The sequence below is a fragment of the Entelurus aequoreus genome, linkage group LG06 (genome assembly GCF_033978785.1).
Source record: "Entelurus aequoreus isolate RoL-2023_Sb linkage group LG06, RoL_Eaeq_v1.1, whole genome shotgun sequence".
NCBI lineage: Eukaryota > Metazoa > Chordata > Actinopteri > Syngnathiformes > Syngnathidae > Entelurus > Entelurus aequoreus.
Window position 1 is genome coordinate 17,706,054 of NC_084736.1, and position 26,876 is coordinate 17,732,929.

Sequence of the window (26,876 nt, forward strand, 5' to 3'; positions counted from 1 at the left end):
AGATTGATATTGTGTACTTATATTTATATGGTAATTATTATTCTGTGACTGTAAATTGTTTGCTTGTTTTCTTATTGATGCTTTTATTTTTTTATTTTTTTATGTATTGTTTAGTTATAATTATATGCTTTTACTTGTAATTGTATTGAATTATGGACCCCAGGAAGACTAGTGTGTTGTTGAGGCAACCAGCTAATGGGGATCCTTAAAAAAAATCAAAAATCAAATCAAAATTCCCGAGCCTTTGTGAGAGATAATGAGCAAGCCAGCCACGTGATTTGTGACACAGAGTTATGAACCACAGATCCCTTCCCCATCAACAACAATGCTATCAAGCAGACTTTGTGAGAGCCAACACCGATTACTTTGGGAAAAATGATGATCCAGAACTTCATATTGTTGAGCCCGAACACAAAGAGGATGAGCAAGTGCTAAACGGATGCAGCTTTATTGAAACACTATAGAATTAGCAGCATTGCTTGGTGCTAAACATAAAAACTGACCATAATAAACCAGAATAAAACAAACACTTACTGTAATATTTTCACTCTCCCTGGGATGCCAACCGATGAGACGCTCACACAAGTCTGTTTAGATGAAGATTCAATTTCAATCCTCACAAAGTGTTGAAAAACAGTTGCCGCAACTAGCGTCTTTTTGTGTCTTTTTTGCCATCTTGGGAGGCTTGTTGCTGTGTAAACAAGCCCCACCCACTCAGCTTCATGCCACCTCTGCACGGAGCGGCTGTGTCGTAGTTCCTATGGTTACCGTAGTAACCCGTATGTCCATCAAAAGTGCATATTCTTACCATTGAAATCATTTCTGTATTTTGGAAACATCCAGCGGGCCAATTTTAATGTTTATTATGTTGTATTCTGCCCACTTAGCCCAGGTAACAGCCTTTTTTTATGCTGTTTTTGCAAGACCGGTGTCACGTGACTTCAAACTTGATACCCCATTGGCTGGTTCGGAGAGAGGATCGATTGCTTCAGTCTTAATATACCGGAAGTGGGTCTTGCTTTTTGAAGCAACGACTTTTTTTGGACTGAGTTTTTCAGCACTGACTTCTTTTTTTTTTTACACTGAATTTTTAAACACTGAACTGGGATAGGCTCCTCCCCCTTACCCCACACTGAGAGGGATACGCGGTAGAAAATTGATTGATTGATGGATACTTTGGAGGTCTTGCTCCTCCGGGTTCTTTGGACCACCAATCACTGAGATGCCAGGCGCTTCCGTTGTTACAATAATGTTTATTGTCAGAATTGTTCAAAGTCTCTGTGTTTTTCAGCCGTTGTCTGTCAGTTTTCTCGCTCGCTCTCGCTTGGGCTCGTGCTCGTGCTCGTGCTTTCTCTCCACCATCAACCACCCCCTCTCCTTCCCGACTGCTGACTTTAACAGAGCGACAGGTGATCAGACAAACACTCTCAGCAGTGTCATCTACGCACCTGCCGCTGATCTCGAAGCCGGTCCTGGCACACCCCGCTTCGCTGCAGGTCCGCAGGCCACGCCCCCCAACAGATACATTTCTATACACTGAATTTTTCAACACGCGCATTTTGTTACCAATTTTTTTTCACTAGAATTGTCAGTATAACTTAATTCAAATGCAAAAGATTCAGTTACATAAATTCAGCGTAAAAAAAACAACTTTTGTAATAAAGACACACAAATTAACACAAATTATTAATGTATTATTATTTATTTAGTTTATTTAATTGTGTTTTTCAGTATCAAATGGTTCATGTCGGTCAAAATATTTATATAATTTAAATAAGGACTAAAAAAGTTTTTTATTTCCGGTAAATTGATGCACTTTGAATCTTTTCTGCTACAGATTATAAGACAATGTTTATAAAGTTATTCTCCGTTGTAAATTGATCGGTATTTATTTTATTGTTTTCTTTAATGTTAATAAGGATACAATGTTAAGCAGAGGTGTACTTACAACAATTTTATCAACATATTATACTATTTGTAGTCCTGGGGTTGGGGCACGATATGTTTTCTTCTTCCTGGGGGGTGCGTAACACAAAATAATACAGACTTTTGCAGTGCTTATGTACAGTATATACGATATTCTAAGATTTTTCAGGGTACCCTGGGGCATACATTGTCGTTGTCATCATAACCATGCATTTCTAGTCTACCTTTAACAGGGGGATATTTGATACAGCTCTTGTGTTGCACAGATTTCACATAGTTTGCTCACAATAATAGAATAGTGAGGATGTCTCCTATGAAAAATAGAAATGTAAGGATGGCTCCTTTGAAAAACATGCAGCAGCCTCACAGTCTGAGCTGCTAGGTGGGAGGTGAAGGCCGTCTTGCCAAAAATAGAGCGTTCAAGTTGCGCCGTGTGTATGACAAGCAGGCACTATCGGGTCCGCCTGTAAAAACATATTCAGCAAACAGTCGCCGGTTTCTTGGAGAACGCACACGATATGGACATAATTATTTGGACAGTTGGTCAGTGTGCGTTAGGCCAGGAAGAGTGCAGTTGGGCAGAGACAAGTCTTTCCCAACTGTCTAAAATGTCTTGCTACATTGAAGGTTTAAGATTCTTGGGGAAATTAAAAGCCTTAAATGTCCACATAGATACAAATATTTGATATAATTCACTTGTCTTTATTGTTACATACAATGGTACCTTGGGGTGCGACTTTAACTGGTTTTGTGACACACCTTGAACATTTTGTATTACAAAACAGCGTGCGTGGACCCCAAAAACTGCACAATCTTAACATGTAACTAATTTCTAGATTAGAAATATTGTATGAAAAACAAAAAAACAACACAATAGAATGTACTGTACTGCAAACAACTACAGTAGTTTTTTCCCCCTCTCCTCTCAGGCAGGAGACTACGGTCCATCCAGACCCACACCTCCCGCCACCTGTACAGTTTTCCCCCCTGGCCATCAGGCACATGAACAATAACTCCTAATAGTAGCTCCTTGAATTCCTTGAATTCCTTCTAAGTCTATAACAAGATCTGATAGCTCAGTTACAGCTCTTGTTATTACCAAATCTGTGTTATATGTGTTTTATGTTGCACAATTGCACCAAGAAAAACTCCTAGTTTGTGAACCCGTTCTCAAACAATGGCAATAAAACTATTCTGATTCTGATACAGTAGTTTTTAGGAAGTATAGTGGCACTTCAATTCAAGAACTTAAATGGTTCTTAAACATGGTTTGTTAATGGAAAAGTTTGTATAGTGAAGCATCGTTCCTCATAAGAAACAATGTAATTTTAAATGATTGGTTCTAGCCTCAACAAAGGCACACTTTGAAACACTTATGAAGCAGCAGATGAAAAACATAATTACTAATCACCTGCAGGTGAGGAGGACAGTGCTCAGAAGCACGGGTGAAACTACTGCAGGATAATGAATACGGAACAGGACGTGGAAACGAAATAAGAGCGCAAAACAGAAGAGTGAACCAAAAAACTATTAAAAAAAAAAAAGTAAATATCAAAAAACAAGGATTGACCTGGTGTAACAGGTGTAACAGCTGCACACTGCAACCTCCTCGAATACAACACAAAACAGGAAATAGATTAAATAAAATAAGAGCACGAAACCAAAATGGGAAAGTTGTGAGTTCCGATAAAGAAAATGAGAAACACTTATGGCTTCAGGAGATACCTGTATCAAATTGTAAAGGTGGCTCTCCTTTCCGCTTATCGCCATCGAATATCTGAACAAATATAAAAGCAATGTTAAATACATTTTATTAATCTTTTTTATGTATTGCACATTGTTCTCTGCATGTAAAAACTATAATTAGTTTCTATAAAATGGGTTTTGTGTTTTTGGAACAGATTAATCAGATTTAGATGATTTCTTATGGGAAACTTAGGGATCGCAGTATTTGTTATTGTTTACGTGATACCCAGTGTTCTTAATAACGGTGTTATTATGCTAATGCAACAAAATTCCGTTCTTATCGGTACTGAAAAGTTTCAATTTGAATGACAATAAAAAGGAAGTCTAAGTCTAAGTACTTTTACTCGTAACGAGTAATGTAATAATTTTTTTTTATGTACGTTACTATGCCGTTAGCTGGACATTTGATGTAATGTGGCACGCTACTTTTGATGTGATTGTATGTCAACAAGACAGCGTTGAAAGCAAGCAAGCACTATTGAAAGCAACCAGCACCACACTGAAATGAACTTGATATCAAATAGAAGAAGGCAACATCCCACTGCAAACAACACACAAACACACTACTACTTTGAGGGAATAATGAACAACTATTCAATGATTACAGTGACAAGCTTGCTATCCTACAATACCCTGTTTGTGGACAAGGAGACTACAAACATGGAAGCACATTTATCTTTTTATTAAATATCACTAACACAATCCAGTGAAAAGATTCAACGGAGCTGCGAGTCTGATCTAACAAACATAGATAAGCTAACGCGGCTACATCTTGGGGCTGACGTCACTTAGCAACAGGCCCCGCCTTTGAAAGGCACATATACACACTCTGGTTTCATGAAACATCTCAACTGCATAATAAGTGCATATGCCAGATATTGGATTTTTTTTTTTTTAACGTAACGCAGTAACTACTCCCCCTAGTAATTAATTACATTTACAAAATAGTAATTGTGTTAGTAATTCAACAACTTTTTGGCAAAAGTAACGATTAACTATAGTTAATTACTTTTTTAAATTAATTTTCCAAACACTAGTGATACCTTTGCTTTTCGAACATTCAATATTTCAGGTCAGTTCAATGTGGCCCAAATCCACCTTTAATATTGTTCATGTTTTGTTTTATAAACAGAATATTCCCCGGGAACAAATTAAAATTGAGCTTCAGGCCACACTTTAAACATTATTGCAGTACATATTTTATAGTGTATTTATTTATTTTTTATAGTACCCTTACATGCACACATATTCAGCTCACTGTGATGAGACATCCACATTTCAGCGCTCCGGTTCAACATGACACCTCTGCTGTCACACACACACACACACACACACACACACACACACACACACACACACACACACACACACACACACACACACACACACACACACACACACACACATTCATGCCACTTTTGCCATGTCTTTGACAAAAACCAGTGTAGACTGAATGCTGGGTTATTTTTGAAGTGATTCCATAACCTCAGGGCAGAGGAGGAGCTTATTATCAACGCACTGAAAAAAGCTCTTGTACCCACTTTTGAAGTCTGGCAAGTCCAACCAGAGCCCTGCAGAAGCTCGATAAGGACATAAGTGTTGGGACAGAGGTTGGTCCGGACCCATTCGGACTTAATTGTTAATCTTAGCAAGATGTTTTGTACAAATGTTAGCTTCCAACCTTTTGGAAACTTAGTGCAGGGCTGTCCAAACTTTTTCCACTCAGGGCCGCACACTGGAAAAACAAAGCATTTTAATATTTTTCATTTTCAAAACTATCCATCCATCCATTTTCTACCGCTTATTCCCTTCGGGGTCGCGGGGGGCGCTGGAGCCTATCTCAGCTACAATCGGGCGGAAGGCGGTGTACACCCTGGACAAGTCGCCACCTCATCGCAGGGCCAACACAGATAGACAGACAACATTCACACTCACATTCACACACTAGGGCCAATTTAGTGTTGCCAATCAACCAATACGATATATATATATTTCTTAACCTTTAGGGCTCCCCTCAAGTTTGGTCCCGGGGACCCAGAAGGTTCTTTGTCATAAAATGTTTAAAAATAAGTCATATATTATTATTAATTATTCAACTTTAAATCAACATAGATCAACTTCAGGGCTATCTGTCTAATTGTTGATATTATTATTATTATTATTATGTTTTTTGGCAAAAACACAAAATATGCAATGTTTTCCCCCAAAAGATTTTTAAAGTGGAATGTTTGATGTGAGGTAATAGGAACCTCAAATAGGTCAATAATTCGTAACAACATTACTGTAATATTCATTTATTAATATTTATTGAGCATCCATCCATCCATTTTCTACCGCTTGTCCATCTCGGGTCACAGCAACGACAATGACCAAAAAAAGTGTTAAAGATAAGTTATAAATTTTTTTGTACTTTCAAAACTTAAGTCTTCAGATTAACTTTAGATATATTTGTTGATTATAGCTTTTTTTTAATTATGTTTTTGTTTATCGCCCCTTTTGTCAAAGAAAACTTAGTAAACACACAAAATATGCAGTATTTTCCCCAAATATATATTTCAAAGTGGTATATGTGATGTGAAGTAATTGGAACCTTGAATAGGTCAATCATTCATAACATTGATTTTGAGTCATTATTAATTTTTCAGCAATGACAACTTTAAAGAAAAAAACAGCCTGCATAGCAGTTTTGTGTTATTAGTCAACATTGTAACTTTTTTTCGTTACATTCCACCTGTTCTAAACAACCTCGCTCCAACATATCTCTCTGACCTCCTTCAGCCTTACTGCCCCACCCAATCCTTAAGATCAGCCGATCAGCTGCTACTGACAGTCCCTGACACAAGGCTGAAGCTTAGAGGTGACAGAGCTTTCGCCGCTGCTGCTCCCAAGCTCTGGAACGACCTACCTCTGAGTGTTAGACAGGCCTCCTCTCTTCCTGTTTTTAAATCTCTCTTAAAAACATACTTTTATTCTATGGCTTTTAACACTGAGTGATCTCCATCCTGCTATGGCGCCCCATAATACACCTGCTATGAACCTGTTTTTATTTTTTTATGTTCTATTTATTTTATTTATTTATTTTTTATTGTGCTCTGTTTGTGTTGTGTTGTGTTTGCTTGGTTCTCGTATTATCTTTTAACATGCCCTTTGTACAGCACTTTGGCTACCCCTGTGGTACATTTTAAATGTGCTTTATAGATAAAGTTGATTCGATTTGATTTGTTTGCTGTTTAATTCCACTTTTTTTTTTTTTTTTTATTAGTATTTTTAGAATGTGCCGCAGCCCGATAAAAAGTTAGCTGCGGTCCGCAAATGGTCCCCGGGCCACATTTTGGACAACCTTGGCTTAGTGCACAAAGCAATGTCAATAAAGGTATGCCTGGGTGAATTTGGTGTGGAAGAACACCAGCATGAGTGACCTCTGTCTGAAATTCTATTGACTCCTGACTTCCAGTTTTCCTGTACATTTTCCATAGTTAAAATCCTCTCTCTCTCTTCTCTCTCTGTCACCAGTTGCGGTTACCGAGGTGGAATGCGTGCGCGAGGGCTGCCAGTCGGAGGCGCTGAGGCGTCTGTCTGGTTCGGTGCCGGACAACCGCTGCTTCACGGTGGTGTTCCGGGGAGCCAGGAAGAGTCTGGACCTTCTTTGCCCGTGTGAGGATGAAGCTCAGCGCTGGGTGCGAGGGCTGCGCACCTTAAAAGAGCGCGTCGCCAACATGACGCAGAAGGAGAAGCTGGACCAATATCCTGCCTGGTGTGATGATAATATTAGTGTGGCTAAGATAGCGTCGCCATGGCGACGTCAACAGCACAGTGGATAAAGTCCTGTGTTAGCATCGTGTCATAAATCCTTATTAGACATTCATTACTAAGATATGACCTTGAGTGATATATAATACTGTTTTACATTTTTCAACCATTTCAAAAGCGTCTCAGATGTGCCACAATAGTATATTGAAAATGTGTTAGCCTTGGTAATTATTTAGGTATTTTTACAATTAATACTATGTTTTTTAAATAATAATTCATTATAATTACACTATATTGTATTATATATATATATATATATATATATATATATATATATATATATATATATATATATATATATATATATATATATATATATATATATACTGTATGTGGTTAGAGTGTCCGCCCTGAGATCAGTAGGTTGTGAGTTCAAACCCCGGCCGAGTCATACCAAAGACTATAAAAATGGGACCCATTACCTCCCCGCTTGGCACTCAGCATCAAGGGTTGGAATTGGGGGTTAAATCACCAAAAATGATTCCCGGGCGTGGCCACCGCTTCTGCTCACTGCTCCCCTCACCTTCCAGGGGGTGATCAAGGGTGATGGGTCAAATGCAGAGAATAATTTCGCCACACCGAGTGTGTGTGTGACAATCATTGGTACTTTAACTTTACCTTAATATATATATATATATATATATATATATATATATATATATATATATATATATATATATATATATATATATATATATATATATATATATATATATATATATATATATATATATATATATACATATACGTGATATCAAATTATGAAAACAATGTATAAAATATAATAGTAATGAATTCTGCTCACTGCTCCCCTCACCTTCCAGGGGGTGATCAAGGGTGATGGGTCAAATGCAGAGAATAATTTCGCCACACCGAGTGTGTGTGTGACAATCATTGGTACTTTAACTTTACCTTAATATATATATATATATATATATATATATATATATATATATATATATATATATATATATATATATATATATATATATATATATATATATATATACATATACGTGATATCAAATTATGAAAACAATGTATAAAATATAATAGTAATGAATATAATAATTGATTACATAGATATACAGTACAGGCCAAAGGTTTGGACACATCTTCTCATTCCATGCATGTTCTTTATTTTCATGACTATTTACATAGTAGATTGTCACTGAAGGCATCAAAACTATGAATGAACACATGTGGAGTTATGTACTTAACAAAAAAAAGGTAAAATAACTGAAAACATGTTTTGTATTCTAGTTTCTTCAAAATAGCCACCCTTTGCTCTGATTACTGCTTTGCACACCCTTGGCATTCTCTCGATGAGCTTCAAGAGGTAGTCACCTGAAATGGTTTTCACTTCACAGGTGTCATAGTTTTGATGCCTTCAGTGACAATCTACAAGGTAAATAGTCACGAAAATAAAGAAAACGCATTGAAATGAGAAGGTGTGTCCAAACTTTTGGCCTGTACTGTATATAATTAATATGTAAAACTAAGTAAGTAATTATTTTAAGTAACAATAAGGAATGGGACAAGCGTTAGATGAACGTTAGCAACGCTAGCATAGCTATGTGATGCTAAAATCTTTACATCACACTCACATTCTAACAGCCACGTAATGCACGGTTTGCGTAGCCGCTGAAATAAGACGAAAACGATCAACATTTGGGCCGTGTTTAAGATATGTAGTGAAGCCTTATTTTTTTGTTCAACATCGCTGTCCTTCGAAAATAGAGAGCTTTGTAACTGACTCGGCAAAAATAGACCAAAAAACAAATGTCCACTGCACAGGACGCCTGTTCTGAGAAGGATATACAGTATCAATGCTAGGTAATGATAGGTTAGCGAAGCCGCTAAAGAAAATGAAAACTTACAGCTCCCATGTCTGTCGCTGATTGACAGAAATTTGGACAGAGCTCTGGACTGTGTTTAAGACGATTAGCGAAGCCTTTTTTTCTGTTTAACAAAGCTGTCCTCCAGAAGTACAGTACTTCAAATCCTCTTCCCTCAAAAGTGGAGCAAACAAGAGAGGTGAGGGAGCTGATCACTTCAACTTCCACAGTGCTTCTCTTCCTTAATCGTGCACACTTGGATCCGCGGCTACCTGCGGCGAGCGGACCAGAACCAGGATGGCAAGATGAGCTACGACGAAGTCAAGCGTCTGTTGCAGATGATCAACATAGACCTGAGTGAGCAGTACGCTCGCAATCTCTTCAAAGTGAGCGGCGTGTTTGTTTATTCTACTAAACCAGCAGCCTGTTTGCCTCCCAGCAACCAATCACAAGCTGGTTATTTTGCTTTATTTTGGGGGGGGAGACAGGCTGCAATGTCCCTCGGTGCTTTAATACAGCTTTTGGTGTTCCTGATGGAATGCACACTCTTGAGACGGAGATGTGCGCAGGCACAGCTGGGGTGGATTCTTGCAGAGATGCCTTCTCCGCAGGAAGTCAGGAGCACTCCCTCGGCAAAACAAGCACGACATATTTGCACCCCGACCTTGTCCATGTGTTGAGCATTGACCTTGCTCTCTTTCTCCAATCTTCTCTCGCTCTCTTTCTCCCAGAGGTGCGACCGATCCGGGGACAGCCGCCTGGACCACAATGAGATCGAGGAGTTCTGCAGGGAGCTGCTGCGCCGGCCCGAGCTGGACGCCGTCTTCCGCCACTACTCTAGTAACGGCTGCGTGCTCTCCACCGCCGAGCTGCGCGACTTCCTGGGCGACCAGGGCGAGGACGCGTCCCTGTCGCACGCGCAGAGTCTCATACTCACCTACGAACTCAACGACTGGGGTGCGTCCAAGCAGCAGTCTTAGGGCAAGACCCGTAGCACATATTCAACTAAATTGTTCTAGGGCAGTTTTTCTTAACCGTATTTGGGCCTCGAGTGCCTCTTAGATATTTGTTTCTACGCTGCGGTCCGAGTGGGCCGCGGCGCTAGTCAGTTGTAATGCACTTTTTCACCACTGGTGGCAGTAATGACAATATCAAACAAACAGAAGAAGTCTGGGGCTAAAGTCTTAAGCGCAAAAAATATGACTAAAGCGGTGAAGCTCTATTTTCACTTGCACCTTAAAGAGGAACTGCACTTTGTTTGGAATTTTGCCTATTGTTCACAATCTTATGACAGACATGACGACGGATGTATTTCTTTTTAATGCATTCTAAATAGTAAATAAATGCGATCAAAAGTCAGTTTACAATGGAGCATATGGGAGCTGCTCTATTCTGCCTAAATTCCTTAAAAAACCTCCAAACACCTCCATTAAGGTTTTATTGTCATGACATGGACTTTGGCGCAGTTTCCTGCGAGGATTGCTTTCCCAAGATGCAAACGAACTGGATCGGACATGGCGTGAAGGTAGATACACTACCGTTCAAAAGTTTGGGGTCACCCAAACAATTTTGTGGAATAGCCTTCATTTCTAAGAACAAGAATAGACTGTCGAGTTTCAGATGAAAGTTCTCTTTTTCTGGCCATTTTGAGCGTTTAATTGACCCCACAAATGTGATGCTCCAGAAACTCAATCTGCTCAAAGGAAGGTCAGTTTTGTAGCTTCTGTAACGAGCTAAACTGTTTTCAGATGTGTGAACATGATTGCACAAGGGTTTTCTAATCATCAATTAGCCTTCTGAGCCAATGAGCAAACACATTGTACCATTAGAACACTGGAGTGATAGTTGCTGGAAATGGGCCTCTATACACCTATGTAGATATTGCACCAAAAACCAGACATTTGCAGCTAGAATAGTCATTTACCACATTAGCAATGTATATAGTGTATTTGTTTAAAGTTAAGACTAGTTAAATGTTATCTTCATTGAAAAGTACAGTGCTTTTCCTTAAAAAATAAGGACATTTCAATGTGACCCCAAACTTTTGAACGGTAGTGTACATGGTTTATTATTTACACTAACAAAAACAAAAAAAAAGCGCGCACAAGGCGGAGATACAACTTGACTAAAGAAAACAAAAACTAGCACTTGGGCAGAAACTATGGACATGAAACAAAACACTTACTGTGACATGGCATGAAGAGAGCAGAGGTAAATCATGGCATGAAGTGCGCAGAAGTAGTATTAGAGCAAAGCATGAATAATGTCAATGTCACCAGGCCGACCAACTGAAAATGACAGGCTTAAATAGTATTGACATGATTAACACAGGTGCGCGAGTCCAAAACGTGAAACGGGTGAAACTAATAAGTTGTCATGGAAACAAAACAGACAAGAGTGCACGAACAGGAACTAAAAAGAGTCCAAAACCCAAACAGAACATAGCCAAACAAAAACATGATCAACAGACATGACATTTATATACATGATGTAAGTATATATGTAATGTAATAATGGGCACATTTATAATAACACTTTATATTTACGTATTTTGATCATTTTAAGCGTACGCGGCGCATTAATTTAAAAAACGCAACGCGGCGTTCGCTTTTTTTTTTCCAACGACATCACTGATTATTACTCACTGCAGACTTTATGAGAGACAGACATAATAAAACATCACTTACTGTACAAGGTCTGCTGTCATTAGGATGCCGACTGCTAGGATGTTCATATATTCCCATTCAGACGAAGAATGTCTCATAATCCTCCCACAGAAAAAGAAAAGCGTCTTTTTGTGTCATTCTCACCATACCCGGGTCTAAATTGGCTGTCTAAGTGTACCAACTTGTTGGAATACGCCCCTGTCCTTCTACTATCCAGGTGAAAGGAATGATTTATGATCTACAATAAAGTTTGACGGGCAAGGAAACAAGGAAGCAGCTTATTAGTCGATCATGTCAACATTGGCACACAATTTATGATCACAGCGCTGCTATAAATACTTTGTCTGCATTATCAATCAATCAATCAATGTAAATTTGTATAGCCCTAAATCACGAGTGTCTCAAAGGGCTGCACAAGCTAAAACGACATCCTCGGCTCAGATCCCACATCAGGGCAAGGAAAAACTCAACTCAATGGGACAATGAGAAACCTTGGAGGGGACCGCAGATGTGGGAACCCCCCCTGGGTGACCGGTGCAATGGACGTCGAGTGGATCTAGCATAATATTGTGAGAGTCCAGTCCATAGTGGATCTAACATAATAGTGAGAGTCCAGTCCATAGTGGGGCCAGCAGATTATAACAACAATATCACTAATACTTGGATAACATCCAAGTCACCAAAATGTAAATGGAGTATTGTTGACTCTTTTTGGATGTTTTTTTACTGGGTTTTATGAGCGGAATGGAGGACTTAGACTTAGACTTAGACAAACTTTTATGATCCACAAGGGAAATTATTCAACACAGTAGCTCAGTTACAATGATGGAAAGTGTAAGGATGGAAAGGACAATGCAGGTGTAAATAGACTAATATAGCGATAAGAAATCTAACATATATACGAATATATACATAATATGTGTACAGAATAATATATATACAGATATATTATGTCTATAACATATATACAATATATACCAATATATACTTCCCATTGGCTCCGCTGTAAGCGGACTTTTATTTACGTTTATTTACAAGTTAGAATTCATTAAAAAATAAAATCTGTCATTTCTTTCAAAATGATTGTGAACGATGGGCAAAATCACAAAAACTGTGCAGTTCCCCTTTAAATTTATTGACAGAAACATATTCATAGTTTATTTATTTTAGCATAACATAATTCAGTGTTAATATTTGAGTGGGCCCCAGACCCCCCTGTTGGAAAGAATGGGCCCCGAGTTAAAAAAAAGTTAAGAATCCCTGTTCTAAGGGCCCGGCACTGGGAGGCCGGTCTTCTTTGATTGAGGTCTATTTCTTTTGTCAGTTACACATTTCTGAAGACAATAGCTCTGTTATAGTGCCCATGTTAAAATCTCAACGCGTTTACACTTGTCCAAGCTCCCACAGGAATTTATCTTGAAAATCAACATGCATCTGGCCTGCATGGGGAATTTTGGGGGTGCACAAAAAAATTGTTTGTCCAATCCAAATTGTGTATTTATTGTAAACATTCCATATGGTGGTGCTATATTTCCATGCTTTGGCAGTGACATCGTTAGTTTGAATATTCCCTCACCTAAAGAAAACAAATATAGAAAAAATTATACACGTAGTAAGAATGAAATGCATAAATGAATATTAAAAAGTATAACTACAATACAAAAGAAAATACGACATTATAAAAATGGGAGTACAAAATTGTACTACCATATCATATCATATCATATGATGGTGTGTGTGCGTGTAAGCTTAAACTACTACCCTTTAGAACAGTTTTTTATTACCGCCTCAGAAAACACTTGACTCTCCAAATACCACCATAATGGCCAACATTAAAATATGTTAGCATAGTAGGCCTAAGTATTCATTAAAAACAAAGCAGAAGTTTTATTTAACAACTATATTTAATATTTTTAACAACTGTAACATTACACACATTTTGAACTGTAACACTATGTTTAAATATTTAATTAAGTGAATCTTTGCCGTACCACTTGATAGAGCCCGCGTACCACTCGGGGTACACGGACCACAGTTGAAATTATATAACTTTTGAACCATGTCTATGTTTAATGCTGAAATGTGTTTCCTAAACATTTATTCACTTAGTTTCAGTGAAGTGAATTATATTTATAGCGCTTTTCTCTAGTGACTCAAAGCGCTTTACATAGTGAAACTCATTATCTAAGTTACATTCAAACCAGTGTGGGTGGCACTGGGAGCAGGTGGCTAAAGTATCTTGCCCAAGGACACAACGGCAGTGACTAAGATGGCGGAAGCGGGGATAGAATCTGCAACCCTCAAGTTACTGGCACAGCCGCTCTATCAATCAAGCCAAGATATATTGAATCCCACTAAAAGCAGAGCGACAACAACAGCCTTGGAATCGCGAAGCTGCAAACAGCCCTATCCCTTGGCAACGTCTTGTTTAGTTCCCGCCACCATCACCTTCCTCCTCTATTTATAAACCTCATCACATCTCTTTGCACACTCACTGCCACCAGGGGGCGATTATCTAACATCTTTGCACTCCATGCTTGTTCTTGTTGTTGTTGTTGCAGCTCAGAAGAACCAGTTCATGACCCAGAATGGCTTCACCATGTACATGCTGTCGGGGGAGAATGACATTTTCAACCCCGACCACGCCAGAGTCTACCAGGACATGAGGCGCCCCCTGGCCCACTACTTTATCTCCACCTCCCACAACACCTACCTCACCAAGGACCAAGTGACCAGCGCCAGCAGCACCGAGCCCTACATCCGGTACCTTTCACATTTTATCAGCGCGATCTACAAATTACACAATTATATTTTTTCTGTGTCAGGGCGTTAAATCAAGGCTGTCGCTGTGTGGAGTTGGACTGCTGGGATGGCGACAAAGGCGAACCGGTCATATACCACGGCCACACGCTCACCTCCAAAGTGCCTTTCAAGGAGGTCATCGAGACCATCGCCCAGTACGCCTTTAAGGTGAGAGGGTTGTGAGCTCCCAGCTTTTTTTAAGGATGTGTAGTGAAGCCTGCACGCATAAACATTTATACAGGGCGGGTAGAGGCGCTTTCATGTCCACAAGTTTTTTTCCTTCAAAAGTGGAGCGTAACTGATGGAGATGTTATACTTTATTTTCCATAAACAGGGTCCAGGGCCACATTTTACTATTACAGTATGGAAGAGATTCATATTGCCCCATTCCCGAGTGGATCTTGCGTGAGAGGAAGGAGGGTTTTTAGCAGTCTGCTGAAAATGATGGAAAACACCACTCTACATTGCAACTGACGCTGTAGTCAAAGTTGGAATTGCCACAAAATACGTTTTAATACATCAACACATTACTGCCAATACTGCTGCCAAGTGGATAGTTAACAACCCGCCCCCCAAATCGTCATGTTTCATGTGTCAGGCAAACCGTGACGAGTGGGGCAATATGAATCCCCTTCCTACTGTAGATCATTCAAAATCAAAATAATAAATACATTAATAAATAATAATACAAAAAATAAATCAAGAAAAACTAAAAAAAACATATTCAAAAAAAAAAAAATGGTTTAATTAAAACATTAAAATAAAAACAATTTTAAAAAAACTTTTAAAATGTCAAATAAATACAATTAATTACAAATTGCTGTTATTAACAATAACAATAAGTATTATTATTTTTATTAATAATAATACAAATGGAATAAAGAAAACATTAAAAAAAAAAAAAATTAAAACATTTTTTTTAAAGATAAAAAATAAAAACAATTAAAAATTAAAACATTCTACAAAAATTTGAAAAAAAGGAACAAAAATAGAAAATGAAAAAAAAATCCTCATATGAGACGGTGAAACATGCTGTAAATAGCTGTAAAATATTTGTTTCTTGCAGTCACTCAGTAGAAACACACTCAACTTCTGTCTGTGGTTCCTCTGAATTGTTGCGATTTCGCCATCCTTTTTCCCCGCAGGCGTCCCCGTACGCTTTAATCCTGTCCCTGGAGAACCATTGTTCCGTGGAGCAGCAGGTGGTCATGGCCAAACACCTTCACAACATCCTGGGCCACAAACTGCTCACCAAGCCCGTCAGCGGCCAGACGCTTAAGGATCTACCTTCACCTGAGGTACTACATAATGTACACACACGCACACATACACACACACACACACACACACACACTGACCGTGGTAAAATATTTCATACAGAGTAGGAATTATTAACTATAAATCGAATATTTTCTTAGCTTGACCATAAAAAAACCTTCTAAATAAGTTTTTAACAGCCCTCTAACCTGAAATAACACCAACATAGTCACTTTAACACTTGTAGAGGCGGGACTGGACGCTGCCCGAGGCTGAGCCAATCAGTGGCCACAGTACTAAACAGCGCGCTCTAATTGATTTGGTCTCATCTAATGGCCAGCGTAACATTAATATTTTTAGTTCATTTAGCCCTTTATTGTATATATTTTGCTTTGTATTTATACTTGTTTTCATTAACTGTTGGTTCCTTTATTTCACTTATGTTATTTTTTTAGTAACATTATTTTTAGAATGTGCCACGGGATGTTGGAAATTTATATGGACACCCTTTACCTAATGATGTTCCCTCGTAGGACCTGAGGGGACGTATCCTGGTCAAAGGGAAGAAGCAAATCCCTCACCTGGGCCAGCTGGGCAAGAACGGCAGCTACGGCAGCTTCTCCTCCAGCTCTGAAGACGAACAAGCAAGCAGCAACAAGAACACGCCCAAGAAGGACCCGGTCAAGGTCAGCTCACAGGACCAGCCTCACTTTTTATTATCATTAATAACAATTGAGTAGGTACTCTCAAAAATGGTCCACTTACTGTAGCTAGTGTAGCTGCAGCTTCATCTGCTGGATGTGGAGGGCACTGCACCACTTAGACCAAATGTACTAGAATTAACGTACACAGAACATATATTATTGTGTCCCCCCCCCCAAATGCCTTGCTCGATACGTGGCAACAGTCCATGACTTTTTCTGGAAGTTGGTCTTTGGTAATTCTGCTTACTAACAAACTAATACAGTGGAACCTCAATTTAAGAAATTAAATGATCCTTGGTTCTTGTAAATTGAAAGGTTTGTATGGTGAGGCAAATTTCTCCATAAGAGACATTGTAAATATGAATAATGGGTTCCAGCCTTGACAAAAGCACAATATAAAGTGTTATACCGTACTGGATATCAAACAAACATAGCAAGGAGGTGATGAATCAACTGTCTCTTTATTAACAAGCTAAAACAAAAACAATGACAAGCTAAACTGTCCTTTATGCGCTGCTCTTCCAACACACTCGCACACACAGAAGTCCATTTGGTGCCCTCACAAACGATCAGAAATCACAACAATCCTAAACTTCAACAACCATATTGCAACAAATATAAACATTTTAAAAAGTAAGATGCACTTATATTAACATTGAAAAAAGAGCGGCTCACGAGAGGAGAGAAAGGAGCTTACAGAGAGGTAGCGTTTTGTCCTCTGCTTTGAAATAAGTCTGCTTTTGCATCTTTTTCCAGAAAAGTCTGTACTCATCACAATTAAAAACTTGCTGCGGTACGGAGCCTGCTTCCTCAATCTCTTTAATACGAGCCAGCGCAAAATGGCTGCCAGCGGGAAGCGTTCGTACGCAGAGACATTGTTCGCACACAGAGGCATATTTGGCGCGATCTAAAAGTTTGTAAACCGGAAAGTTAGAAAATAAAGGCTTTCGTAAATTGAGGTTCCACTGTAATTTTCAGCATACTGGAGGTAAAAATGTATTTGTATTTTTGCAAATTGTATGATTAATTTGAATCAATGTCAAACCATGATCCAGGATCGGATCCAGATTAGAGCATTTGTCAAACGTGTTTGAAAAACATCAGAACGTCGTCAGATCAGCTTGTAAAAAGCGATTGTGCAATAATGATTGTCGAGATCCATCATAACAGTTTTGGATTTGTGTTTACGTTTCCTAGGTTTTCGAGTTATCTTTCTGTCCAGCGCTACTTCCTGTGTTGCTTCCATGTTTTTGCCACTAGACCTGTGGTCTAAATGCTGGTTCCCTCACCTGCTCCTGATTGACAACCAGGGACAGGTGTGTCTCTTGATTGTCTATTAGGAGGCTCATAATAATAATAATAATGATAACTAAGGTTGTTAAAGTTAACGCGGTAATAATGAGTTAACGCTAATTTCCCTTAACGGCAATCTTTTTTTTTACGCGTGATTAGTGTACGTTTGACCGTTAGATCCGTGTAAGGTACATTATTAAAGATAAAAATGTAAATGCGATTAATCGTGATTAATTATTTTTTTTAAATTACGTTAATTAAGATTAAATGTTTTAACAGTTTCACAGTCCTGTTATTAAATTATATTTCATTTTTTTAACATGTTCAGATACTTTACAGGGTGCAGGGGTGTCCACCTTTTTCCACCAAGGGTTGCATACTAAAAAGTCAAAGCATGCAGTGGCCAATTTTATATTTCCTCATTTTGTAAAAAAAAAAAATTCATTTCAGCTTTATCTCATTACATAGACTTTTTCCTCTTTTTTTCTTACATTTTTACTGTTGTTTTTTTTGCTGCAAAGAGAAACAACAGTAACGACTGTTTTTATCTCGACAATGTTCTGCGGGCCAACAAAACTTGAGCGGCCCACGGGTCGCACTTTGGGGAGCAGGGCTTTACAGTAACTGTAAAGCACCAACATTCCGAAATACCAAAATATGATTGAAATGATGCAATAAACAGCATTTGAATAGAATACAGTGAAACCTTGACTTACTAACTTTTAGACTGAGCCAAATGTGCGAACTATGTATCTGTGGACGAAAGATTCACTCATTCGTTTTGCGTTCCGCCTGCAAGCAAAAAGCAGGGCGCAGCGTTTTAGTCAGTCACTACTCAGTCCTTCAGCGTGTGTCTGCCTTTTTTTTTTCCTGTTTTTTCACCTTTTGACAAGTTTTGTCCATTTTGCTAACTCAACATGAGTCCTAAAAGCTTGGAAAGAAGGAGGGAATCGCTGCTGGGTTAAAATGAAGACTATTTGTGAGGCGTGCATTCATGGCGCTCGCAAGTATGGAAGAATCAACAAAGCAGGCTTCTTTGAAAAATATGCCAAAGCAGACTTATTTCACAATGGAGGAGAAGAGCTAACTCTCGTTCAGCTGCGCTTTTTCCAAATCACACAAACACGGCCCCTGCTCCCAATCTTTTTCTATCCCTCTGTCTATCTGCCCCTTTCTTGTCAGCTCCTCCTTTGCCTGTGGTATTGTAAGTAGACTTTACTTTTTTAAATGGTTATTATTGTGGCAATATGGTTGTTAAAGGTAAGGATTTTTGTGATTTCTGATCGTTTGATAGGGCACCAAAAGGACTTCTGTTTGTGTGCCCATGTTGAGGACAGCAGCTTATTTACATTGTTTTTTGTGAAGAAATGTATATCATTATACAAACTTTTTGATTTACGAACCCTGTTCAATCAAGTACATAGATCGAGGTTCCACGGTACATGATGTATATAGATTGAATCAAATGTCAGTTCACAGGTGACAAATGATGGACATGCCTTCTTGTTTTCTTCATCAGCGTATGCGTTTTTCTTGCAGGCCTGCTCCAAGCTGAGCGTGGAGCTGTCCGAGCTGGTGGTGTACTGCAGGAGCGTCCCTTTCTGCGGCTTCGCAAACGTGTGTGACAAACCTCCCGAAGAAATGTCCTCCTTCTCAGAGAACGACGCCCTCAAGCTCATCAAAGACTCGGGTATACAAAAATCCATGACCGCATGTGACCAATACGATTGGCTCTGGGTGTGTAGTCACATGCGTATTTTTGTCCCTTGCCCTTTTCCTCACCCATCTTTTCATTCGCAGGCAAGCTTTTTGTACGACACAACAGCAGGCAGCTGAGCCGGATCTACCCCTCGGGCCAGCGCTTGCAGTCATCCAACTATGATCCCCAGGAAATGTGGAACTGCGGCTGCCAGATGGGTTGGTGCTCCGATTCAGACGCTCTAAGGATCGCAGTAAATCAAATATATGAAACTGTCATTAAGTAACATGACTCTTCCCAACAACAACACATTCAGTGACTTCAGACTTGTTTGCAGTGTGTGTGTGTGTGTGTGTGTGTGTGTGTGTGTGTGTGTGTGTGTGTGTCTGTGTTTGTGTGTTTGTGAGACAACATGCTAACCGTGTGTGTATGTGTGTGCACACAGTGGCTCTGAACTTTCAGACGCCCGGCGAGCAGATGGACCTGAACCAGGGCCGCTTCCTGCCCAACGGCCGCTGCGGCTACGTCCTGAAGCCCGGCTTCCTGTGTTCCGGCGAGTCCGACTTCAACCCGGAGAACACGGGCGGCGGCCCCGGCCACATCCCCACCCAGCTGACTATACGAGTAATTGGCGTCTGACTAATATTCTTCATCGGGTGACTCAGAGTCATTCGCAAAAATAACAATTTTGCATCCACATTTTGGATTGACGATGATGCCGATTTGAGTAAAGTGCCAAAAATGATGGAATGATTGAGTTGCATATGACTCAAGAAATTGTCTCAATTAGTTTTTTTTTAAAGAGATCAATGAAAAGTGTTCCCAATTTTCATGAATGATTAACTACCCTAGTACATAGTAGTAGTGTTTTATTTTGGACATGTTAAAAACAATGACAAATAGATAATAATACACTGGAAATGATTTTAATAACAATTTCAGTAAAAACTACTTCTCAATTCAAACACAAAAAAAATTCAAACAATACATAATACAGGGGTGTCCAAACTACGAACCACGGGCCAAATGTGGCCCGCTGGCATCCTCAGTTTAGCCCATGAGAAGTCATGAGTTTAATCAGAAACCTGGCCCCGCGCTGTGATTCCTCATTTATTTTAGATATCTGACAACTTGGTTGCTGCAAATTTTCCACCATCTTGTAAACAACATGAGCAAATCAGGTCAATGACAATGAATAGTTTTTTTTAAAAAGAACACATCACAGCATTTACTTACATGACCCAATACAAATAACCTTTCCTACTCCATCCATCCATTTTCAACCGCTTGTCCCTCTTGGGGTCGCGGGGGGTGCTGGAGCCTATCTCAGCTGCATTCGGGCGGAAGGCGGGGTACACCCTGGACAAGTGGCCACCTCATCACAGGGCCAACACAGATAGACAGACAACATTCACACTCACATTCGCACACTCGGGCCAATTTAGTGTTGCCAATCAACCTGTCGCCAGTTGCATGTCTTTGGAGGTGGGAGGAAGCCGGAATACCCGGAGGGAACCCACACAGTCACGGGGAGAACATGCAAACTCCACACAGAAAGACCACAAGCAGGGCTCAAACCTAGGACCTTTGTATTGTGAGGCACATGCACTAACCCCTGTTCCACCGTGCTGCCCACCTTTCCTATTCATGATGCAATAAAAAAATGCAAGCAACACAAAACGTTGACACACAAGGTCACACATAACATAACCTGCTCACTGAACTTTGTGGATACTATAAAGAACATCTAAGTACCATAAAAAGAATGACAATTACACCCATTCAAATCCATTACAGTGCATGATGGGAACAATGCAAAACACTCTCTCCACACTTATTCATGTTTAGTGCATTTTAGCGGCTTGGTATTTCTGATTGATTACAAAACTTTAAGGAGGTCGTCAGGGAAGTAAACAAGGGAGGTGTTGAACTTTCACATACTCTTGATATCCAATTATATTAATTATATATCTATTATATCAATATATTATGTACACATATATATCCATAGGCTACTGTATATTTATATTGTTACTTTACATGCAGTGGTCTTTCAGCAAAATCTTTTTAGCCCAATGCTGACAAGTCAAAAAGTTTGGACACCCCTGACATAATAGTTAGGTTTCTCATATCCAAAAAGTCGTATGAAGTGAAACGTATTTACTACCATCCCTTATTTATAAATCAAATAATTAGCTTTCTTAGCATTATTAGTATATACAAGGATTCATTTACTGGTCTTACTGCAATATATTATCAATTATATTTTTATCATGTATAAATATTTTTTTTTAATTTTTTTTTTACAAACATCCAAATGTACAATATACACATATATAGGCACTTAAATACAAGTTACACCAACCAATAACAGGTAAATAACTACCCAAATAATTATATAATACCCTTTGAATATTTAGCGTCACTAAAGAGTCCAGGTACCCTCCATCATATTATCCTCATACACATTGATCAAGTTGGACAACATTGTACTTTTTGATAAATATTGAAACATAAGTATTTTGCTACTTTCTTGTGTCATTCACAACTAAGAACATAATCCTTTAGGACGTTGATAATTTAATGCTTAATTTTACTTGGTTTTTGTGCTGTTTTTAAGTCACTTTCTCTATATAGCTATGTTTTTACTCCTATTTTTAATTTTTTAACCTTTTTACTTGTATTTTAAGTTGAACATGGCATAAGCTCTCTTTCTTCGTTAACTCTTATTTGCTTATTGTTTTATTTGTTCTTGCTTTTTTTTTATCACTGCTAAAATTAGATCCAACATTTATTGATGAATTGTGCGTTCTTGTCAAAATTCTTATTCCACTACTTCTTTATCTATTGTTAATATCTTGACCTATTAGTGCTATTCAATAATTTTCTGTTACACCCCCCCCCCCCACACACACACACACACAGGAAGAAGAAAACATTTCTAACACCCCCAATCGCCGCCGCGACTATAAATAGTATAATTTCTTACACATACTGTACATATACATTCACTGTAAAAACATACATATACACATACTGTATATATACACTCACTGTACAAACACACACATACACATACTACACATATACATTCACTGTACAAACACACACATACATATACTGTACATATACATTCACTGTACAAACACACATATACACATACTGTACATAGACATTCACTATACAAACACACATACTGTATACACATTTTGTACATATACATTCGCTGTACAAACACACACATACACATTCTATACATATACATTCACTGTACAAACACACATATACACATACTGTACATATACATTCACTGTACAAGCACACATATACACATACTGTACATATACAAGTACATATGCACACATACACTCATGCACATAATCACGTTTCATCAAACATATATTAACGTTGTTGCCCTAGGGTAAACTGGGTATAACACATGGCACACTGACAAAGCTTAACCTATTGTTACTATAACAATCTACAAGGTTAATGTAGGTTGCTTCTCTTTCTTCCCCTCCATTTTTCTGCATTCTTTCGTATCTCAAGTTATCATTATGTATATGTATTGTTGCATTTGAACAATTGTATTGTTGATAATAAAGGTAAAGTATTGGTATTGTTTATTATCAATAGCACTATTTCTATTGGTATTCATATTGCTCCATTTTTAGTGCAATAATGCTCATTGTCATTTCTGTATTATTTTTTATTTTCGCTAACTGCTTATTTGCTATTACTTTTACCATCATATTTGTACATGTCGTATTTGCTGATGTTGCTCTGTTGTTGTTGTTGTTGTTGTTGTTGTTGTTGTTGTTGTTGTGTTTGCTGTTGTTGTTTTTGTCTCTCTGTCTAATCCCCCTCTTGTCCCCACAATTCCCCCCTCTGTCTTCCTTTTTCTCTCTTTCTATCCCCTCCTGCTCTGGCCCGGCTGCACCAAATGATAATATAAATACATTTAATAAAGTCAAAATACAAATAAGGCAACAAGAGAAGTATCCTACACTTCTCTTTTGTAAAGTAAATCTGAACAGCCGATATGGGCATCTACATCTGCTATATGATTTGCCCGAGAAGCTGGGCAGGACATTATTAAAAAAAAAAATATATATATATATATAGTATAATTTGTCTATACATTTTTTATAAGTACAACCTCTGCAAATCATTGTATCCTTATCAACATGAAAGAAAAAAAAACTAAAGAATAAGAAAAATACATAGATAAACTTACAACAAAGAATAACTTTACTACCTTTGTTTTTCAGTCTGTAACAGAAAAGGATTAAAGTGCATCAATTTGCGCGAAATTGAAAATAAAAATCCCTATTTAAAACATTATTATTTTTTGACCAACTCAAACCATTTGATATCAAAGAATACAATGAAATAAACTCAATATATAATAATAAATTCAAACTGAGGAGCATTATGTACATAAAAAAACAATTTAACCCACCAAAAAAAAATGAATAAAACAATTTGTGCTGATTGTTTGTTTTCAATCAAAATGAGTAATTCAAGATTAATGGCTACAATGAACACGTTTTGTAGTGCGCAGCTTTTCGAAGTGGGGTTTGAAGCACGATGCACGGTACTGATAAAGTACATTCCCTGGGGTCACACCCCGGCATTGCACCAGCCCCCCCCCCCCCCCCCCTTTGAGAAGGACTGACATATTCAAACTTAATTTGTTTTATATTTTAATTATCTTCATACTTACATCAATTTGCCTATCTTATTTCAACATCTTTATTTCTTTGTTTTCGTTTAACATTTTACTAGCTATATCTTGCTTTTTTTCCCCAATTTTTTTACCAATATTTGCTTATGTTTTTTTAATTTCTTTTACAACTTTTCCTTCTTTCTTTCATTCCTTCATTATTGCATAAGCTACAGTCTCTAGCTCTATTGTTACACACTCTATATTGTTTGTTTCTTTCTTTTCTTGGTTTTCCTGAATAGATATGGAAATCGGTAAGATTAAATAAAGTCTGCTCTTTTTGGAATATGTCGAATTCTGCAGTTGTAACAAAACCAGAAAGAGTAACTTTTGAGCCTTAATTGCAATCCTGTTTGTTTTTTTCAGGTAATATCAGCGCAGCAACTTCCAAAAATCAACACGGTCAAGGCGAGCTCCATTGTGGACCCGCGGGTGTGGGTGGAAATCCACGGGGTGGCTATCGACAACACCCGAGACAAAAGCCATCGCATTGACAACAACGGTATTTGGTTATGTAGATACATTAATTATTCCATCTGAGGGATATAGTGTTTATTTTGTTTTGAATTATCCTCTACACCAGGTTGTCCAAACTTTTTCCACTAAGGGCCGCACCCTGAAAAATGAAAGCATTCAGGGGCTATTTTGACAGTTTTCATTTTCAAAACCAATACAATACTGTATGTTGATTTTTTTTAATTTGGTCCCATGGACCCAGAAGGGTCTCAGTCAAAACATTTTTTAAATATGTCATTTATTTTTTATTAAACCCCTTAAATCTCTTGATCGCCTTTAGGTTTATCTGTAGATATAAAGTTTTTCCTTATTATTATTATTTAAGGTTTTTATGGCAAAAACACAAAATATACAATATATTCCCCGAAAAGATTTTCAAAGTGGAATATCTGATGTGAAATATTTAGATAGATAGATAGTACTTTATTGATCTATCTAAATATCTAATAATAATAAGGAAAAACTTTATATCTAGAGCCTTGAATAGGTCAATAATTCATAACAACATTGTTTTTAATTCATTCTTATTATTTTTTGATCAATGACTGTTTAAAACAAAAAATCCAATTAAAAATATTGGAGATCCAAAAGGGCCCTACTCATAAGTGTTAAGTCTTTTTTTTTTTACTTTTAAAGTTTAAAAGGGAACTGCACTTTTTGGGGAATTTTGCCTGTCATTTACTATCATTATGAGAGACAAGAACACATGTCTTTTTATGGGTGGTATTTTAAAGATGATACAAAATGCTTGGAATATGCGGATAATGTGAGTCACAGTTATAGTCTTCAAAGCCCTCTAAAGCAACTTCAAAACCCTCCATCAACGTTTTATAAACACTCTGCAAATCTATGTATAATGTGGTAACAGACACGTTCATAACAATATGTAATATGTACAATATATACCGTATTTTGATCATTTCAATCATTGCCGGAACTAATTCCTCGGCGCATTTATTTCCGTTTCCATAGCAGCGCACTTCCGACTTCTGGCAATAACTTGTGTTCCTACTTTGGGAAACAAACACGTGTGTGTATTCTAATCATGTCAGACCTGGTAACAAACAACAACGACAACTATTTTTGGACAAATGAGGATTCACAACCTTATAGTTTTGAAGCTGACTGAGGATGAACTACTGGCTATGGAAGCAAGCACGAAGAAGAGAGTGAAACGTTGGAGCAGACGGAAACCGAGAGAGTGAGATGAAAGTGACTCGAAACCGCAAATGTGGAATTTGAAGCCAAGCTATTTCGACATAAATGGGGTGCTTTTCACAGAATAAACCGGAAAAAAACTACATTCTGCTACCCAAGAATGTACAACAATTCTTCTCAACAAAAAAGGAGAAATATAATCTTAAGAGAAAAATGTAATTTAAAACATTTGTACGCACGTACAACAGTTAAGACTTTCAGTATATCAGTATGTGGAATTAAATTATGGAATGGATTAACCAAAGAAATCAAACATTGTACTAATATGATCCACACCAAGAAACTCTTCAAACTTAAAGTGTTTACAAAGTACAAAGAAGAACAACCATGATAAACATTCTGAATTTATTTCATCCATCCATTCATTTTCTAGATAATCTTATTTATCTCACCATATGAAATATAACTTACTTCACTAATTATTATTTATTTATTTTTAATGTTATTAGTTATAAGGTTGTGCCTCATTTGTCCAAAAATAATAATTTTAGTCGTCCATTATCAAGTCTGCCATGATTAGAACACACTCGCGTTTGTTGCCGGTGTAGGAAGTGCTTTGCACTGAAATAAATGCACCCAGGAAATATGTTTTGGTAATGATTAAAATGACCAAAATATGGTAATTATTGTACATATTACATATTGTTATGAATGTATCTGTTACTACATTATATA

General features: G+C 37.9%; 1 protein-coding gene across 1 annotated transcript in view; it reads left to right on the top strand.

Annotated features, from left to right (window-relative positions):
* The window catches only part of plcd3a (phospholipase C, delta 3a), a 57,630-nt gene that overhangs the window by 24,766 nt on the left and 5,988 nt on the right, over positions 1-26,876 (top strand). Inside the window, exons 3-13 of the mRNA XM_062050133.1 lie at positions 7,186-7,414; positions 9,577-9,706; positions 10,052-10,277; positions 14,548-14,749; positions 14,812-14,956; positions 15,934-16,086; positions 16,579-16,731; positions 19,582-19,732; positions 19,843-19,959; positions 20,187-20,365; positions 24,834-24,969. Of these exons, the coding sequence (XP_061906117.1) occupies positions 7,186-7,414; positions 9,577-9,706; positions 10,052-10,277; positions 14,548-14,749; positions 14,812-14,956; positions 15,934-16,086; positions 16,579-16,731; positions 19,582-19,732; positions 19,843-19,959; positions 20,187-20,365; positions 24,834-24,969 (1,821 nt within the window). The remainder of the gene's footprint in view (positions 1-7,185; positions 7,415-9,576; positions 9,707-10,051; positions 10,278-14,547; positions 14,750-14,811; positions 14,957-15,933; positions 16,087-16,578; positions 16,732-19,581; positions 19,733-19,842; positions 19,960-20,186; positions 20,366-24,833; positions 24,970-26,876) is intronic.